This window comes from Rattus rattus, chromosome 17 (assembly GCF_011064425.1).
Source record: "Rattus rattus isolate New Zealand chromosome 17, Rrattus_CSIRO_v1, whole genome shotgun sequence".
Taxonomy (NCBI): Eukaryota; Metazoa; Chordata; class Mammalia; order Rodentia; family Muridae; genus Rattus; species Rattus rattus.
In genome coordinates this window covers 2,051,842-2,072,061 of record NC_046170.1, presented here as the reverse complement: position 1 = coordinate 2,072,061, position 20,220 = coordinate 2,051,842, and the positions used below count along the sequence as shown (strand labels likewise).

Sequence of the window (20,220 nt, the reverse complement as noted above, 5' to 3'; positions counted from 1 at the left end):
TAGATGCACTGTTAGGACAGAGGTGATTGCAAACAGCTATGAGAAGAATTTGGGACTGGTTTTTAATGTTGCTGAGGACGGAGCCCAGGACCCCACCTATACCAGACCCGTGGTCTGTTCAGAACCATGTACCCACTATGTGCAGTAGGATTTTAAAAGGAAGGGTTTTGGGTTTGTTTCTGTTTATTGCCAGAAGGTCTTAACTCACTATTTAGCCCACGCTGGCCTTGAAGTTGGAATCCTCCTGCTTTAGCCCCTTGAGTGTCGAGAGTAGGACGATTTTTGGTGAGACAACACTAGACACTGAAAGACAAGGTTTTTTTGTGGGCTCCAGACAGTGTGTTCCAGCGTGTTCGTGTTGGGCAGTACTCTCTGAAGGCTTGGTTCGTGGGCAGCTGGTTGTGCCTGATAACTAAAGGACACTGGGCAGGAGGAGGGGATGGCTGCCGAGCCTCCAGGGAGGTGTTCGCTTAGGAATTTGTACTTTAGCCCGAGGGCTGTGGGGCACTAGGGAAGGAAGCTGGCTCGGGAATGTCTTGGGCTGAGCTGCTGTTTGGAGAAGGGACCCTGGCAGCCCTCTGGAGATCCAGAGACAAAGATGGGCCAGAAGTGGAGACTGGGATCACCACGCAGCAGAATAAGGTGAGGAGCAGGGCTGAGGGACAGTGGGAAGGAGGGGGAAGGCAGAGAGAGGTTTCAGGTAAGACGGGTTTCTCTGGCTAGAGGATCGAGATGCTTCTGGGGTTCGTTACTACCAAGACAGGAAAAGAAAAACGGTGTTAACTAAGTGTCTGTGTTTTGGGACTAAGATTTCAGAAATTGGGGTTGGGGATTTAGCTCAGTGGTAGAGCGCTTGCCTAGGAAGCGCAAGGCCCTGGGTTCGGTCCCCAGCTCCGGAAAAAAAAAAAAAAAAAAAGATTTCAGAAATTGCCTCTTGGAGTTAACACATACTTATTTGTGTATATACATGCTTGCGCACACGCAGGATCACACGTGTGGACGTGTGTCCCATTGGTAGGAGTCAGTTCTCTCCTTCCACTATGTGGGACAGGAGGACCCAACTCAGTTCTTATTCCTGGAGACAGGTGTTCCTATTTGTTGAGTCATTTCATGGCCCCTGGAAATACCCTCCAGCATGACATTCCAAATGGATGCACCCCAAGTACTCTTGGGTAATAACCTCTCAACTAAAGGGGTTCACTCTAGAATACTCCCCAGCCCTACTCCACCCACAGCACTAATTAGAGTTATAGGTAGACCCCTCACACCCCCAGGCCTGAGAACCTAGGGAAGTGATAGATCTGTCTGCCCAGCATACACAAGCTCTGGGTTCCATTCCTGGCACCATGACTCCCCAAACCGATAACCTCCCCTCCCCATCTTCATGGTCATCCTCTTCTAGAACACGACACTAATATTTTCCTTTCTTTTTGTGAGGTGCCGGGGATAACTCAAGGCCTGTACCTACTCAGGCCTCAAGGCCTGAGTACCCTACCACTGGGCTAAACTTCCTAGACCCCTGTCTTTTGTTTGTTCCTTCCTTCCTTTCATTCATTCACTCATTTTTTTGACAGTCTCACTATGTAGCTCTGGCTAGCCTGGACTCACCATGTATACCAGGCTGCCCTAGAACTCACGGAGATCCACCTGTCCCTCCAGAATTGGGATTAAAGACATTCACCAGCACGCCCAGCCCCAGTGTATTTAGTTATCCTAATGCTGCTGCCCTCGGAATCCTCTTCCTCTGGCTGACGCACTGATAAGGCTCAGGACATTCTTTCTCTCTCCTTGGCCCACAGTCATGGCGAACAGCCTGAAGTGGCCTTCATGCTAGGCAGCTAGGCTACCCTTGCGCTGGATGGACAGAATGTCCTGGGAATGAAGAAGGAGGGCTCTTTGGGGATGGCCCTGGAAACCTAGAAGTATTTGCCAATGCAGAATGCCCTGTTTCCTTTGGGCCAGGTGTCACACTGATTTAGCCCATCCTTACTCAGAAGGTTACTTTGTATCTCAAACTAAAACTTCTGCAAACTGAATAGAAGTGGGATGATGAGTCGGGGAAGCTGGGGCAAAATGCTGTCCCTTTGCATGTTTGAAGCTCCCGGGTGGGTTTGCTTGAGTTGTGCAGGCTTCTGAACCTGTTTGGTGTTTTCCGAAAGAGCTGCTGTTCACTTGTGCTTGTTCGTTTTGTGGTTTTGCCTTGCTCTGTTTGTGACGGAGCCCAGGCTGGCCTTGAACTCACCACACATAGCCCAATCTGGCTGCCACGGTTCCGTCCCCCTGTCTCATGTATAGGCATGGGTCAGCATTTTTCTCTCTCCTTGGGCTTGCATTTTTCGGGGCTTGCAGTATGCCAGGACAGTTGATCCTGGCTCCCATGGAGCCTCCAGAGTGGGAACAAGAACTCAGTGACAGGATAGGACCTCAGGACAGGTTCTTCCCTGGGACTAGGGAGCCACTTCTGAATTCATGCCTGAATCCAATAAGCACTTAGTAGATAGGGATGTCGAGAAAGGCCCTTCAGAGGGGCTGGGGGGCTGCTGGGATGCCTCCCCACACCTCTCTCTCTGAGACAGGGTTCCTCTGTGTAGCCCTGACTATCCTGGAGCTCGATCTGTGACCAGGCTGGCCTCAAATGCACAGATCCACCTGCCTCTGCCTCCTGAGTGCTGGGATTAGAGGCCGGTGCCACCACCATGCGGCAAGGGGATGCCTCTTTAGCTGAACTCTGAAGGGTGGAAGAGCTGCCAGGCACAGGCCAGATCTGCTTCCAGAACCCCAGCTACCTTTTCTTCATGTCTGCACAGACTGCCAACCAACACTTCAGTGCTGTAAAGAGGAGGTGGGGCTCCGTGACAAAGGGGAATTCTACGTAAGCTTGTTTCATTCAAGTCGGTTTGGTCTTTCTAAACTTTACTCCGCCTTTCCGCCTTTCCGTCGTTTTCCAAGAAAGAACTAGGAGACTTTCGTCAGAGCTGAGTGTGTGCTGCCTGTCCTCGTGGGCGGGGCGTGTGCATGTGAGCACAGAGGCCATTGGAGGCTGGAGGCGTTGGGTTCCCCAGAGCTGGGGTTACAGGCAGTGGTGAGCTGCTCAGTGTGGGTGTGGGAAGCAAACTCCGGTCCTCAAGAAGAGCAGTGATTGTTTTTAACCTGTGCACTCTCTCACCGGTTCCTTGTTTCATCTGACAGGGTCACAGGTAACCCAGACTTTCTTTGAGCTCACTATATTGTCAAGGGTGACCGCGAACTCCTGATCCTCCTGTCTCTACCTTCCGAGTCCCGAGAGTCTGAGTTTGTAGCACTACACTTGGCTGCCATGTTTTTCAAAAGTGAAACCGACCTTGTCATTAGTCATTTTAGTCACCCACAGTTGTCCGCCCATTGTGACTCTGGCATGACTTCGGAGCATGAGGGAAATTTGTAAGGTCCATGCGGAGGGCACAGTTGTAGGGTCTGTGGGGGCTCAGCAGGAGGGGAGGAGGGGATGAGACTCCCAGGGGAGTTTCTGAGAGCTGAACAGAAACAACTATAATTAGCACTTCATTAAGTGACTTTTTTTTTTTTTGTTCTTTTTTTTTTTTTTTTTTTTGGAGCTGGGGACTGAACCCAGGGCCTTGCGCTTCCTAGGCAAGCGCTCTACCACTGAGCTAAATCCCCAACCCATTTAAGTGACTTTTTATTTATTTATTTTTTATTTTGTGAGCTTTTTGTGTGTAGGGAGGGCTGGGGCTTGAATCGAATATAGAAGGCAGGGCCTCAATGTGCTAGAAAATTCTCTGTGCTGAATCCCATCCCCCTCCCCTCTAATTCTGAATTAAAAAGTCATTCATGCTATTTCAGTAGCTTGACCTATGTCTTTGGAAGAGGAAGTGAGGGTACAAAACACGGCTTGAATTTGGAAGTGGAATCAGAAGAAAACACTCAAGGAAAAGAGGATTCGTTAGCGCAGTGTTTGTCTGAGGGGAACGGTATTCTGCTGACCTTTGTGGGAATTTCGCTATGGAATGAGTTCCAAGTCAGCCGGAACGACATAGTGAGATCTATGCTGCTGTCTCAACATATTAATCAATCAATTAATTAATTAAAAATAAAATTAAAGTTGGCTCCAGATGCTTCTAAGTTCACAGGAAGGAAGGAAGGAATGCGTCACAGCTGGGGAAGCACACGTTACAGGTGTTTTGTTTATTTATTTTTTCTTCCTCGAGACAGGATATCTCTACATTGACCTGGCTATCTTGTCTCACTATGTAGACAGGGCTGACCTAGAATCCACAAGGATCTGCCCGCTTCTGCCTCCTGAGTGCTAGGATTAAAGGCGTGCGTGCGCCATCATGTCCAGCCTCCTCTACTTTTCTGACAGAAGGGAGAACAGATTTTAGTATGTTCTTTAAGTGTCTCACTATGTAGCATGCACATACATGCATGCGCACACAGGCACACACAAAAGCTAGATCTTTTGGTTTGGTTTGGTTTTCTTTTGTTTCCTCTGTGTGACAGCCCTGGCTGGAACTCACTTTGTAGATGATGCTCTAACTCCCAGGCTGTGCTGTGGTTATAAGCAGGTGCCCAGGCATCAGTACGTCAGCTCTGTGTGTGTGTGTGTGTGTGTGTGTGTGTGTGTGTGTGTGTGTGTGTGTGTTGGCACGCCAGCGTGTGAGCCCTAGCCGGTGCCTTATGTGTGTTTCCCACAAAGGCCTCCCTTGCTGCTCAAATTGGCATAGAACTTTTTTTTTGGTTCTTTTTTTTTTTTTCGAGCTGGGGACCGAACAGGGCCTTGCGCTTCCTAGGCAAGCGCTCTACCACTGAGCTAAATCCCCCAACCCTTGACATAGAACTTTTTAAGAATGTTTCTCTGTGTTCATGGCTATCCTGGAGCTCACTATGTAGATCAGGGTGGCTTCAAATTTGTGATGATCCCTTTGTCTCCGCCTATTAAATGCTACCCCAGCTGGTCACCTACCCAGTTTCAGTCTAGAATTTACATGCATAAATGGTTGTCTTGCTTCAGCCTTCCCAGCAGCAGAGACCAGAGCTGTTACGCAATCCTGGGCTTCAGCTTGGGTTTCATTGGTTTTTCTTTTCTTTTCTTTTTTTCTTCCTGTTTTTCCGTTTTCAATGTTACTGATTTTTTTTTCCTTCTTAGCTTTATTATTTCCTTGCTTTTGCATATTTTTTCCTTAGGTAAGGAGGAAGATTAGTGCTTCTCTCTCTCTCTTTCTCTCTCTCTCTCTCTCTCTCTTTCTCTCTCTCTCTCTCTCTCTCTCTCTCTCTCTCTCTCTCGTGTGTGTGTGTGTGTGTGTGTGTGTTGAGGCAGGACTTTGCTAGGTAGCCCAAACTTGCCTTAAAACTTCTTATTCTCCTATTTCTCCCTCTCGAGTGCTGGGATCTAGATGAGCTCTTAAACGGTACCTCCTATTTCTTTTAAGATAAGCGTTTAATGCTATAAATTTCCCCTAAGCACTACTTACTGATGTCCCACAAAATTTTATGGACTGTATTTTCATCTCTGTTTGGTTTAAATGTTTTTCTATTCAGACTAAGACTCCCACTTTAGAAAGATGCTGTAGCCAGGTGTGGGGCCACACGCCTATAAAATCCCAGCATTCAGGAGGCAGAGGCAGGAGGATTGCCATGAATCTGGAAAGCCAGTCTATTATAGTTAGTTCTGGGCCAGCCAGGGCTATAAAGGAAAACCCTGCCCTCAAGAAAAACAAGACCCAAATACAAAACCAGACCAAAATGAAGAAGTATGCTGTTATAGCTAAGTATTTTTCCAGGTGGGTTTTTTTTTTCCTTTTCCTTTTTAATTCCCTTTTGGAAAACAATTTTACGTCATTTTAAATCTTTTTAATAGGCAGGAGAGATGGCTTAGCCATTAAAGGCTTGGCTTGCAACCAGAAAGATGAGCTCCTTCTAAGTATGTACGTTGGGATTTGTTTTATGGGCTACCGTATGGTCTAACAGTGTTCTTCGTGCACTTGGGAAGATTGTGTGTCCTGCTTTTATTTGATGAAAGATTCCATAAAAGTCAATGGGATCCATTCAGTGGCTGGGATGACTCAATCCTATCTATGTTTATTTTTTTTTTTTGCCTAGTTATAGCATCAGTCACTGAGAGAGGTGTGCTGAAGTCTCTAACTGTCTATTTCCCCATTCCTTCTAAAGCTTCTACAGCTTTTGGCGCTGTGTTCAAAGCTCCGTTGTTAGGCCTACATTTAGGATGGCTCTGTCTTCTTGTTGGAGTGCTTACGAGATCCAAGCCCAGGGGTTTGTTCTATGGAAAGATCGGTGCTTGAGAAATGGGTGCTGGGGATAAAGAATGTATAGCACTGGTGGCTGAAGGCTTATCTGAGGAGGAAGAATGGAGAAGAGAGATCCCTGCTCCCGAATGGGCTTCGCCAGCTGGACATGGTAGCAAATGTCCACAAGCTTAGCAAGAACCTAAAGCATGAGAGTCACAAGTTCAAGGCCAGCCTAAAGTACAGATGAGTTCTAGAACGGCCTGATCTGCATAGCTGGGCCCTGTCTCAAAATCACAAAACAAAACAGTAAATAAATGAACAAATTAACCTCCCCTGCCCTATTTAGATAGGAATGCTGAGAACAAGAAGGCCAGTAAACGCGAGGAATGAATATTCATGGCACGGCTGTGAATAGGTGGGGCTTTTCTAGGCACTCAGGAGCCACCACCTCTTTCTACTGCCTCCTTGGCCTGGTGTTTCCAGTCATGGTGGCTGTAGGTGTTATTAGCCTTGAAGGCTGGGCGAGAGACAGACCAGGCAAGTCTAGGTCAAGTTAACCCTGCTTTATAGTTTTGGGCAAAACATTTCTCAGATGTTTAACATGCTTACGGGTAGAAGTCAGATTTAACCTGAAGGTTGAGGCAGGAGCTGAGGCAGACACTGTGTAAGGCTCCCTTTCATTCTCCTAATTACCTGTCTGTCGGCTGCAGGCCCAAGCAAAATGCCAGTGTTCTCAGGTTCCTAAAAAGTACCGCTGGCAAGCACAGCCACAACACACACAGCGGCCAAGAAGGCGGCGGGGACTAGCAGTGCGCTACCTAAGTATGTGACCTCCAAAGTTGGTGGTCGTTAATCCAGCTGAGAGCGGGAAAGCTAGGGAGGTTCTTCGTGTTTCCCTGGGTGACGCCAGAAGGGCTGTTCATCCTCTGTGAAGGAGTTGGTTTCGCTGACAGGCTGCCTGGCCCCGGGGTTGACTCTGAAGGCTCGCCAAGGGCATCTCATGGGGTGAAGTTTTCTTCTTGTTGACAAACTGATCCTTTTTCTCATTATGTAATGTCCCTCTTTATTCCTGGTCGTTTTTCTTGCTCTGGTATTTATTTCATCTGAAATGAATATAGGCACCCTAGCCTTATATCAGCATGGTATGTAATATTTCTTTATTACTATATGCACTTCTTGAGGGACTTCTCTTTAAAAAAAAAAATCAGAATTTAAAAGCTGAGTATAATGATTCGTGACTCTGATCCCAGTACTTGGGAGGAGGCTTAGGCGGGAATATTGGCGGGAGTTTGGGGCTAGCCTGGGCTACAGAGTGAACCTGTCTCCCAACAAAACACCCCAACAAACCAACAAACAAAGCAGGAGCTGAACATAGTGGCGTAACCCTGTAATCCTAATACTTGGATAGATGAGGCTTGGCATGGGGATGAGGCTAGCCTGGGCTACAGCATGAAATTCTGTCTCAAAAAAAAAAAAAATCAAATTAAACAAAAAGCCCAAATTAAAGCTGGGCATAATAGGTCCTACGCATAATCTCAGTACCTTGGAAGCTGAGGTTCTGTCTCAGAACCCAAACCAAATCTAACCAAACCAAGCCAAGCCAAACCAAGCCAAACCAAACCAAACCAAACGATTTAGTAATTTTTGCATTTCAGTTGGCGTACTCAGATAATTTTTTTTTGAGGGTTTTTGTTTTGTTTTGTTTTGGTTTAGTTTTTCAAGACAGGGTTCACTGTGTAGCCCTGGCTGTCCTGGAGACAATTTTTTTTTTTAAGATTTTATTTATTTATTTATTTATTTATTTATTTATGTATTTAAAGTATATGAGTCCCCTGTCACTGTCTTCAGACACACCAGAAAAGGGCATCAGATCCCATTACAGATGGTTGTGAGTCACCATGTGGTTGCTGGGAATTGAACTCAGGACCTCTGGAAGAGCAGTCAGTGCTCTAACCACTGAGCCATCTCTGGAGACAATTTTTATCTCATGTAATTATGTTCTGGGGGCTCTAGTTCATCATTTGATTATTTTTCTGTTTGTCTCCTCATTTTGTGTCTCCCTTTGCTCCTTCACATTGTCTTTTAGATTACTTTTAAATTTTTAAAATTATTATCGTCTTGTGTGTGTGTGTGTGTGTGTGTGTGTGTGTGTGTGTGTGTGTGTGGTGTGTGTATGCTGTGCCAGTGTGAATGTGGAAGTCAGAGGACAACTCCCTTCCACCTATACAACAGCTCCAGGGATGGGACTCAGGAGGTCACTTTGTGAGACAAGCTCCCTAATTGGCTAAGCCATCTCACAGGCCCCATTTAAATATTTTAAGTGTGCTATTTTACCTTATTTATTATGGCAGGGGTTTTTGGGGGGGTGTTTTGTTTGACAGAATCTTGCTGTATCCTTGCACAGTTGGGTCCTGGAATCCTGACTAGGACAGAGAGGGACTGGAGAAATGGCAGACATATATACAGGGAAAAGCTGAGACCATGGGGTCTGGCTCTCGGAGGTACTGCATACAGCTGACTGGGGAGTGTGGTTATCGCACACAGATAAACCAGGGGGAGGGGTTGTCATAAACTGCTGAACACAGAGGCAGGTGTAGCTGATCTCTGTAGGGGCAATCTCTGTAGACTCTTCAAGCTACACACACTGGGGTGGGGACGGGGAGAAGGGTACAGTAGGCATATTCTGTACTCAGGATCGACATCTGCACACAGACTAGAGGAAAGCTATGCCATGCCACAGAGCCTCAGTAGCCTCAGCAGAGAAGAAGGCTTTGCCACTCCCGAGAGGCATGCCCAGGTCACCTCACTTAGGACTTTACTCCCTACAGAGTGTCACTGTGTAGCACAGGTTTACCTTGAACTGATGACCCTCCTGCCTTAGCCCCTAAAATACAGGGATTACGGAAATGTGCCAGCACACCTGCTAACTATTGCTTTGTTTTTATTTTTGGAGACATTTTTACTCTGTAGCCTAGGCTAACTTGGAGCTTACCATGTAGCCCAGGCTGGCCTCAAACTCATGATAATCTTCTTGCCTCGGACATTTGAGTTTTCACTGTTTTTGCTTGTTTGTTTTTTTGGTTGGTTTTGGTTTTGCTTTTTGCTTTTTGGTTTGGTTTGGTTTGGTTGTTTTGGTGCTGATCAAACCCAGGCTGTGTGCATGCTAGACAAGAGCTGTTTCAGTCCAAGGAACATTTTGTTGTTGTTGTTGTTGGGTTTTTTGGTTGTTGTTTTGTTTGCTTTTATCTTTTGAGACAGGGTGTCTCTGTATAGCTCTGGCTGTCCTGGAAACAACTCTGTAGACCAGTCTAGCCTCATACTCAGAGATCCACCTGACTTTGCCTCCCGAGTGCTAGGATTAAAAGCATGAGTCACCATTGCACAGCTCAAAAATGCATTTATTCATTATTTCTTAGATCAAATTTTATTTTATGGTCTAAGTTGGTTTTGAATTCTCACTCTCCTGCCTCAGCTTCCTGAGTACTAAAATAGGAATGTAATATGCAGCTAGCTAATTTCTCTTCCTCCCTCTTCTCTCTCTCTCTCTCTCTCTCTCTCTCTCTCTCTCTCTCTCTCTCTTCTTTTGACAGTTTCTCTACACTACTAACTGTCCTGGAATTCACTATGTAGACCAGGTTGAATCCAAAAAGATACACCTGCCTCTGCCTCTCAAGTGTTGGAATTAAAGGCATGGGTTTAAGAGAAACACAGTAGCTAGGTATCGTAGTACATGCCTTTAATCCCAGCAGTCAGGAGACAGGAGGATCTCTGTGTGTTTCAGGCTAGCCTGGTCTACATATCAAGTTCCAGGCCTCCCAGAGCTACATAGAACCGTGATTGTCAACCTTCCTTATCCTGAAACCCTTTGACATCGTTCCTCATGTTGTGCTGACCCGCCGATCATAAAATTGCTTCTTGCTACTTCATAACTATAACTTTGCTACTGTTATGAATTGTAATGTAAATATCTGACATGCATGTATCTGATGTGTGATCCCCAGAAGGTTGAGAACCATTGACATAGAGAGAGCCTGTCTCAAAACAAAAACCACATTCGAGTACAGCTCTGCATGTCCTTCCAGAACTGTTCCTGTGCCCTGTAGCACATCAAGCCCGAACTTCAAACACCTTTACATGCGGCTTCTAGAAACAGTCAGTGTGAGCTTTCTCTTCAAAAGGGGCACTAACCAGGTTTAAAAGGCTGTGTACTGGGCTGAGGGTGTAGCTTACTGGTGGAGAGCTCATATTCAAGGCCCTGAATTTGACCCTGACTCTGTAGACCTTCAGTTGACCCGTAGGAAGTACTTTTACTGAGGCACAACTCAACACCTAATAAGGGAGTGGTTCTCATCCTATGGGTCATGACTCCTTTGTGGGAGGGTCAAACAACCCTTTCACAGGCACAGCAGATATCTGTACAGCAGATAGTTACATTAAAATGCATAGCAGTAGGGGGCTGGAGAGGTGGCTCAGTGGTTAAGAGCACCGACTGCTCTTCCAGAGGTCCTGAGTTCAAATCCCAGCAACCACATGGTGGCTCACAACCACCCGTAATGGAATCCGATGCCCTCTTCTGGTGTGTCTGAAGACAGCTACAGTGTACTCATATACAAAATAAATAAATAAATCTAAAAAAAAAAAATGCATAGCAGTAGCAAGATTACAGTTATGAAGTAGCAACAAGTAATTTTATGGTTGGGAGTCAGCACAACATGAGGAACTGTATTGAAGGCTCAAAGCATTAAGAAAGTTGAGACCCCTGTAATAAGGGCTTTATAGGATAATTAAATTGGCCACACACACACACACATACACTACACACACACACTCACACACACACACTCACACACACTCACACACACATACACACACACACACACACACACACACACACACACACACACACACACACACACACACTCACACACACATACACACATACACACTCACACACACATACACACATATACACATACACACATACACATACACATACACACACATACACACACAGAGCAGTTTACCTCGAAGGTGGGTTCTAAGTTTCATTATCATTACCTAAAGGGTAATTTATCTGAATTGAACGAGGTTGTACAAGAACAAACAAAAGAAATAGAAGACCAGGCGTGACAGCTTACGCCTTTAATCCTACTGTTCAGGAGGCAAATGCAGTGGATCTCCTCTGTGAGTCGGAGGCCAGCAAGGCCTATATATCAAGACCCTATCAATCAGTCAACCAATAAAAAGAAATTAATCGATACAAATATGTTGATGAATGAAATGGAATCTGAAATCTGGGTTTGATTGTTTTGCCTTTCTAAAAAGAAATCTTTTTTTACGCGTATGGCTGTTTTGCTGCATGCATGTCTGGAGCCCATGCATTCCCGGTGCCTTCAGAGGACACTGGATAAGTTACAGACAGTTGTGAACTGCCGTATGGCTGCTGGGACTCAAACCCGGTTCCTCTAAAAGAGCAGCCAGTGCTCTTAACCTCTGAGCCATCTCTCCTGCACCCACTTGATATCTTTTGTTTTAAGCTCGGTTTAACTCACGGCCTTACTCTGTAGTCCCGGCTGACCGGACGCTAGCTGTATAGACTAGGTGACCTTAAACTTACAACAGCCCCTATCTGGCTGTCGGGTCTCGGGGGCAGAGGTGAGCGCCACCGCGCCCAGATGCATTGCTCAATTACAACTTACCCTTTGGACCGAGGAAACCACTTGTCTCAAACTGTTACAGAGGATTCCTAGAACCAGCAAACTGACACGCGGCTTTCCTTATTCACTGCTGTAACAAAATACCTGAGCAAAAGGCAAATGAAAAGAGGAAGGGTTGGGCTCACAGTCTGAGGATACAGTCCTTCAAAGCAGAGAGAGCAACAGGCAGCCCTTGGCTCGCGCCTGCGCAGATGCACCCTGGAGCTCAGCTTGCTTTCTCTTCTCCCCCCTTTTAATGTGTACGGGGATCTCAGGGGACCTCAGCCCACTGGAGGGTGCTCCCACCTTCAGGGTGGGTCCTCCCTCCTCAGCTAAACTTCCCTGGAAATGTCCCCACAGAAAAATCCAGAACGGTGCCTCCGTGATGTGTTTTTTTCATTTAACCAGGCTGACTACTGAAACGATCTACCCAGAGAGCCTGAAGTCAGGCGGATAGAGCTGCAGGTGTAAGCTCCGGTGTGCATTGCTAGTGATGCTGTTGATCCCCGGGTCCTCTGATCACTCAGCTGCCATTGAGACACAGGAAAAAAAAATGTACATTCTCCATGATGTCAAGGGGAACAAGCTTCTTAGATTCTGGAATTAACATTTAAGGGGGTAAGAGAAAAGAAAAATTAAATCATCGCAGACGTTTAATTTATCTATCTATCTGTCTATCTGTCTGTCTATCTATCTATCTATCTATCTATCTATCTATCTATCTATCTATCTATCTATCTATCTATAGTTTTGTTTTTAACGCAGGGTGATGATCTACAGACCAGGCTGGCCTTGAACTCTCAGCCTTTTGAGTGCTGGGAATGCAAGTGTGTGCCATTACATCCGGCTATGTCTGGCACTCTATGGAGCTTAGGAAGATTTCTCAGCCCCTGCCTGTGGTCATGTTACAGGTCCTAAGCTTGGGTTCTCTAAAATTCTTGGCCCTAAAGACTCTGATTCTTCAGAGTCCTTTTACTTTTATTTATTACTGTCGTTATTGATTAATTTTGGTTTTTCATGACAAGGTTTCTCTGTCCTGTTTCTCTGCCCTTGCTGTCCTGGAACTCACTGTGTAGACCAGGCCGTCCTTGAACTCAGAGATTTCCTACTTCTGCCTCTGAGTGCTGGGATAGTAGGCGTTTGCCACCCCTGCCAGTCTTTTTCAGAATTTTTTTTTCTTTTCTTTTTTTCAGAGCTGGGGACTGAACCCAGGGCCTTGCGCTTGCTAGGCAAGCGCTCTACCACTGAGCTAAATCCCCAACCTCTTTTTTCAGAATTCTAATAGCAACCAAGGCTTGCAGTTTCTCTTCTCTGGCCGTTATGTTCTTCGGCCTCAGCTCTCTGTCCTCTTTCCCCCAGTCTGTTGCCCCTTCCCTGGTCACTCTCTTGAACTACTCAGTCTCTTCAGCTCTCAGGCAGCCGCCTGCCTTGCTGCTTTCCTGTTGAGCCACTGCTGACCTGTGTGTGGCCTCCCTGCTTTGTCTGCTGCTGTTTTCTTTGTTACCACTCAGCCCCTGGTACTAAAACTAGGAAAAGTCTGACTGAAAGATTTCTGTTGGACCTGATGTTACACCCCCAGGGAAGACAACACGGGATGGTTTCTGTCTCCCAGCCAACTCACCAAGTGAGCCTGAGCTGTCTACTTACGAGCCAAGGAAGGGGCGATTGTACCAATGACAATGACAATGACTTGCAGATGAAGGTCTGTGATGGCACCGATCACTGCGTCTTCTCCAGCTCCGTCACAGCTGTCACTTTGCTAGGCCACCAGTGGAAGCGTCGTCGCTCTGGGTTTAGGCGAAGATGGTGATAGGATCATCTAGAGTTTACTAAGGCCACAATAGCAAAATGCCTGCACTTTATTGGTTCGGACAGTTCAGGTTGCGACTGCATCTCCGGGAGAGGGGCAATCCACTGGGCCTGAGTAGTTTGTTTTAGAATTCCTGATACTGACTTGAGGATGGGGCATTGGTTCTCAACCTGTGGGTCAGGACCCCTTTTGGGGGAGTCAAGTGACCTTTTCACAGGGGTCGAATATCAGATACCCTGTGTATCAGATATTTACATTACAATTCATAACAGCAAAATCACAGTTATAAAGTAGCAATGAAAATAGTTTCATGGTTAGGGCTCACCACAACATGCAGAACTGTATTAAAGGGTCACAGTATTAGGAAGGTTGAGAGCCACGGGGGTGATGGTTGGACCCTGAAGAGTACAGTGGTTGTCAATCATGGAATCAGATTGCTCCAACTCCTAATTTTTTTCATGCTTACAGTAGAAACTTAAGGAGCTTATTAACATTAATCCTGATCTTAACAGCAATCTGCCAACATTTAACACGGCTCCAGGCAGAGGTGGGTCCCCACCCCCCATTTGCCGCACTTGCACATGCCAAACATGTGTTCTCCATCCCAGCCCTCATAAGACGTCCTGAAGGCTGGTCAGCTCAGTGTGTGGTAAACCAGGCCCCATTCCCAGCTCCATACTAAAGAAAGCCTTGAGTCAATGAAGCTGCTTACAAACGTGAATTCTCCTCTGGGCAGAACAGGCCGAGAGCTTTAACAGACTCCCCGGATGTACGGGAATTTCCAGGCATTAGACATAAAAAAACAAGGACTTACTAGTGAAACTTCGGCTTCCAGTTTTTCCGTAAACAGTAAAGATAGTCCAAACATCATCACTCGGAACATTTTCAAATGGTTTTATAAAGGACCCTTCTAGACTTGACCTAAAAGTGGATGTGCTCTTGGGCCTGCAGGTTGTTTTTTTTTTTTTTTAAGATTTATTTATTTATTATATAGAGGGCATCAGATCCCATTACAGATGGTTGTGAGCCACCATGTGGTTGCTGGGATTTGAACTCAGGACCTTGGGAAGAGCAGTCAGTGCTCTTAACCACTGAGCCATCTCTCCAGCCCGGGCCTGCAGGTTGTTAATCCCACAGATTTGAGGAGAAAGACCACCAACCCAAATCATGGACAAAATAATTAAAGCAAATAATTAATTAAAGCAAGCTTTTTTATGTATACAGGCTGTCTCTCCCTACAAGTGGGGTTCAAGAGATCTCTTGAGATGTGGAAGATAAGGACTTTTATAGTCCGTGAGTAGGGGGTTTCTGAATGGGGATTTGGCAGGCAAACAGGTGGGGTTACAGGAGCGGAACATAAGCAGAACAAGTTGGTCATAACAACTTGAAACAAGGTTGCAAGGTGGGAGTCATAACGCGACCTTTGACACAAAGACACAGTTACCATTTCCCGGAACAGGCAGTACAGAACCATTTGTAGTTAAGGTTACAGGTGGGCTCATCCTTGAGAAACAGAGATTTAATCATAAGCAGGAATGAGCCCAGTTTATCTTTACTATATGATGCTTATACATCTAAGACAGAGGCAGGCAGGTTCATCGAGGTGAGGCTCAGGGGTGGAGTCTGTACTTAGCGTGTATCCCCAGCCCCAGATCACAAACAAACAAAAACCAAATTAAATCAGCCGTGGAGGTTACGTTCCTGTCATCTCCGCATCAGAAATAAGTTCAGGGTCACAAAGAAAGAGACCGCCTCTCCAAGTGAGTGTTTGGACTAGGGGGTCTTCTCACCCATAGGGTGGACTCGGAAGAGCAAACGCACTGAGAGAAGACTAAGTACTAAGTTTTCTTCTAGCTTAGGTTTTGACTGTGTCTTTTCCCCATTGCCTAGGGTCTGACTTCACAGTCTTATTCAATTGACTAGTCTGAATAAAATGGCACGCAGGAAGTGAAGGAGGAATCGGAAAAGGGTTTTTGCTCCAGAGCATTGTATTCCTAGAGCAGTGGGCCTCTGTGTAAACAGGAGTTTTCCTGACAAGGAGCATTGAAATGTTTGCATAAAAATCTTACTAGGTGGGAGAAGATAAGAAGATTTTAATTCCTTGTGCTAAACAGTTTTATAGTATTTGATAGAAAGGACTCGAGTCAACAGCCTTAACAGGAAAAGAGATATTCTGAAGAAAGATGTTGACCCCCTCCCTTTATCATCCCAAAGAATAAAAACTTCCCCAGGAATTCCCCTGCATAAAGGGAAGGGCAGCGGGCTCCTGCCAGCCAGAGGAGGAACTGGCCCCCCAGGAAGAGAGTCTACAAATCAAATTAACATATGCAGATTTTAGACTTTTGTTTTTAGCTTTCTATAAAATGTGGAAATCGGAGAGAGTTTAGGCATCTTTCTCTTCCAGGTTTGGCCAAACTATGAATAAATCCAGCTTCTATTATCAATTTATGTCCCAATTTCCTCTATGAAATGGCACATTTAACGGATCTAAACCCAACCCCCTTCCCTCCACCCCCGTAACAGGGAGGCTGAAGTAGGAGGGGGAGAAGTTTGAGAGGTGTACACCAGGGAGACTCTCAAAAGCCAGGGGCTGAAGAGGGAGAGCACAGCTTCACAATGGATCCCACAGTCTGGGGACTTTGACTGCAGAAAAACTGGATCCTTGGCTTCAATACAGAAAGGGATTTCAGAAGAATCATAGGAAGCACAGTTAGGGTTTCTTTTCTAAAAGGATTTTGAAATACAGATTTTTTTTCTAGCACAAGGGCTAACAGTAAGACAGCAAGGGTGTGGACTTCTCTGATAGTCCCATTTCATTGTCTTTACAGATGGCCAAGATATGGCATTTGGGTGGGTTTTAAAGCCTTTGTCTTTGAAGGATTGCAAGGAACAGAAATGAGATTACGTGGGTTCCTGAGGGGCAACGGATAGGACCGCAGGTGATGAGCCTTGGGGAAACATCTTCACTGTGAACAGCTGGGAAAGAGAAACGAGGCCAGAACACTCAGGCCTACGCCTGGTTCACTGCTAATTTAGCATAAAGCATGGATACAAGGAAAGCAACCTCCATGTAGAATATGGTTCCTTGAGGTCGAACTCTTTCTCCTCAGCTGGTGAGAGGTTTCAGCCAGACTCCCCTGTGAGGAGCTCTTCTCCTCCTCAGTTCCTTGTGTCCCCATAACTTTTCTTGCTTTTAAAATTCTGCCTCAGTGGGATAGGTACTCCTTAGCACCCATTAAGCCAGACTGGGAAGGCGTGGGCGAGTTTGGTGGACTTGAGAAAAGGGCCCCTGAGCAACTGATTGAAGCCTTTGCCAGCCAATTAACCGCAGCTTAAGGCCCTATCTCCTTCCTATAGCCTTGAACCCCACCTAAAACTCCACTTACAGGGAAAAGGCATCGCCAAACCCGAGTGCAACATTTGTGGCTTCGTTTGCAGTCGCAGACTCTAATTCCCTCCGGGACATCTCTGGAATCACATCAAGTACATCTACCATTAAAAGTGAGAGGGGGTTGCTGGAGAGATGGCTCAGTGGTTAAGAGCACCGACTGCTCTTCCTGAGGTCCCGAGTTCAATTCCCAGCAACCACATGGTGGCTCACAACCATCTGTAATGAGATCTGATGCCCTCTTCTGGTGTGTCTGAAGACAGCTACTGTGTGTGTGTGTGTGTGTGTGTGTGTGTGTGTATAATAATTTTTTTAAAAAAGTGAGGACTCCCTCCCCAAATTTTCTTTCACTATATTTATTTATTTATTGGGGAGTGGGTGGGTATAGGCTTGGAAATTACAATGTAGACCATGCTGGCCTTGAACTCACAGAGATCTGCCTGCCTCTGCCGCCCCAGATTCTGAGATTAAAAGCATGTGTCACCACACCTATTTAACAATAAATCTTTAAAAACAAAACAAAGAAATCTTTCAACTCCACTTTATTAACTGGTCCGCCCTGAACGTCTCAGTGTCGAAGTCAGACTCTGATGAGGTCATTAAAGGTCTCCAGGCTGGTGAGGGTGGCCTTGTAGAACCGGGTCTGTCTGGTCACGGCTGACAGCATGAGGCCCTGGGTTTGAACATAAGGAACATCTTCCTTCGTCATCTTGTCAGAGCTTATGTCACCTGTAAATTCACTCTGACTCCCTTCCCCAAGGGTGACAGGAAATTGGGCGGTCCTGCTGGTGTGTATTTGACGCACACATTTGGAAACCTTTGGTCTCTTTCTCCTCATAAAACATTCAGATTACAGCCCTTGGTAACCAAATCCTCCTCCTCTTGAACTCCAGAAAAGGAGCCTCAAACAAAAATCCGGGCTCCTCCAGTGGCCGCTCATGTGCTTGCTGTCCCTCTTGACAGTGTCCCTCTGGAGTTCCTCGGTCACTCCAAAGTCGGCCTGTTACTTTTGCACATCTTAAGTAAGCCCTTCTCTTCAGTTCTTTGAATAAAAGGCCAGGAACCTGGAAGCATCAGGCCCCATCCCTGATCGCCTATAATAGTCCAAGGCCATACTCACTCCCGATGTCGGTGGCATGCCTCCATCTGTCAAGCTCTCCGAATGACAGGCTTTCTGCTCAAGGGAAGCCTGTGTCCCCTCCTCAGGTGGGCTGATTTGCTAGACAGTTCCCAGCATGCTGGAACTTAACTGTGCTTAAATTGACTGGCTTGTGCAAAGAGATGAGCTAAGAGACAGAAAGGGCTGGCCCGGAGCTCCTGAGCGCTCTCCCCCTGCCGGACCCAGGGAGCTGGGACATACGTCACCCTCTTAACACTGAGCAACTGGTGGAAGGTCAGCAAATCTCACAGCGGTTTTGTTTATTTGTTTAGCCCTTTTATTTACAGAAGCCTGTCTCCCAGCTTCTGCTGCCCACAGCTTGCTGCCAGCAGGTTAAAGGAGAGAAAACTCCGGCTCTTTAATCACCTGGCTTTCTGGTGGCCAACCCCATCCTGAGGCTACCCAATAACCCTACCTTAAGTCATCCCAACTAACACATGCTCAGGTCCACCGAAAGGGGCTCCATATTTATTTATTCCAGGCAGTTTCTCCCTACACAGCCCGTGCTAGCCTTGAACTTCTGATTTACCCACCTCACCTTTGCATGCGCTCAGGAGAAAACGTTTTTTTTTGGGGGGGGGGTTGTTTGTTGTCTGTTTGTTTTCTGAGTAATAAAAGACTTCTACCAGTCTGGAGGGTCCTAGGTTTTAGGACCATGGTTCTCAACCTTCCTAATGCTGTCACTTTAACACAGTTCCTGGTGTCGTGGCGACCCCCAACCTCGAAATTATTTGATTGCTGCTTCATAACGGTAATTTTGCTACTGCTATGTAAAGATGTAAAGATCTGATACGCTACCCCAAGGGGGTCTCTTCCCACAAGTTGAGGACCACTGCCTTAGGAGTTACGTAGAGAACTTGGGACCACGACTGAATATACTTCCCTATACTACAGAGTTGTAAAGGAATGTGAAGTCCTTCCATGGGCCAAGCTGTGTTCTGGTCATAAAGGAGCTTCCTCTGTCACAGTCAAGCTGGGGAGGTTTCTCAAAGGAGGAAACTGAACCTATGGAAATGAGACCGGCAGTGCTGCCTTGCTCTAGCCACGTGGGAGACATTTTTAATCTGCTTTTCTCCTATGGTAATGAGATGGAAAGAGGGGAGGGAGGGTGAGCCATGGGAGCCTGGCTTAGGAAGGGCTTAACAGGAGAATTTGCACCTGTCTGGGCAGTGCCGCCAGCCCAGCCTGGTGGCCAGGTTTCTCAGTGGCACTGCGCTCTAGCGCCCACAGTTGCATCTTTTCTTCAGTGTTAGAGCTCGAGCGTGTGTCTGGATCAGAGGTACGGAAGACCACAGGCAGGGATCTAGCCAGCTCTGCCTTTCCTACCTGAGCCTTGAGTCTGGGACGAGGAACACAAAAATGATCTTAGGCGCCTTCCCGAGACCCTGGACCTGAGTCCGTGCCTACCCTACTCTGGAATGGCTAGAGCTCTCCCTCACCTTCCCTCAGGTGCCTCTAGTGTTTTCGCTTTGGGGAGGGGAGGGTAAGGTGAACTTGGATTCCTATAGGGCCCTCACCCCATCCATCTCTCCAAGGGGCAGGAAAGTCAGAAGTTAACCCTCTGTTCTTTTTTTTTTTTTTTTTTTTTTAATTTATTTTATTTATATGAGTACTCTGTAGCTGTCTTCAGACACACCAGAAGAGGGCATCAGATCCCATTACCGATGGTTGTGAGCCACCATGTGGTTGCTGGGAATTGAACTCAGGACCTCTGGAAGAGCAGTCAGTGCTCTAACCACTGAGCCATCTCCCCAGCCCCTCTGTTCTTTTTTTTTAAACAGCTGTTCTATGCTCTTGGTTCACAAACTTTTGCTCCACACCAGGCTGGGGCTAACTGCCTGGGAGCCCTCGGCAAACACACACACACACACACACACACACACACACACACACAGAGAGAGAGAGAGAGAGAGAGAGAGAGCACA

General features: G+C 46.5%; 1 protein-coding gene across 2 annotated transcripts in view; it reads left to right on the top strand.

Annotated features, from left to right (window-relative positions):
• Window positions 1-516: 516 nt before the first annotated feature.
• Window positions 517-20,220, top strand: part of Kifc3 (kinesin family member C3) — a 97,200-nt gene continuing 77,496 nt past the window's right edge. For both annotated transcript variants that reach the window (XM_032887550.1, XM_032887551.1), the window contains exon 1: window positions 517-642. In XM_032887550.1, coding sequence (XP_032743441.1) covers window positions 532-642 — 111 coding nt within the window. In that variant the 5' untranslated portion in view covers window positions 517-531. The remainder of the gene's footprint in view (window positions 643-20,220) is intronic.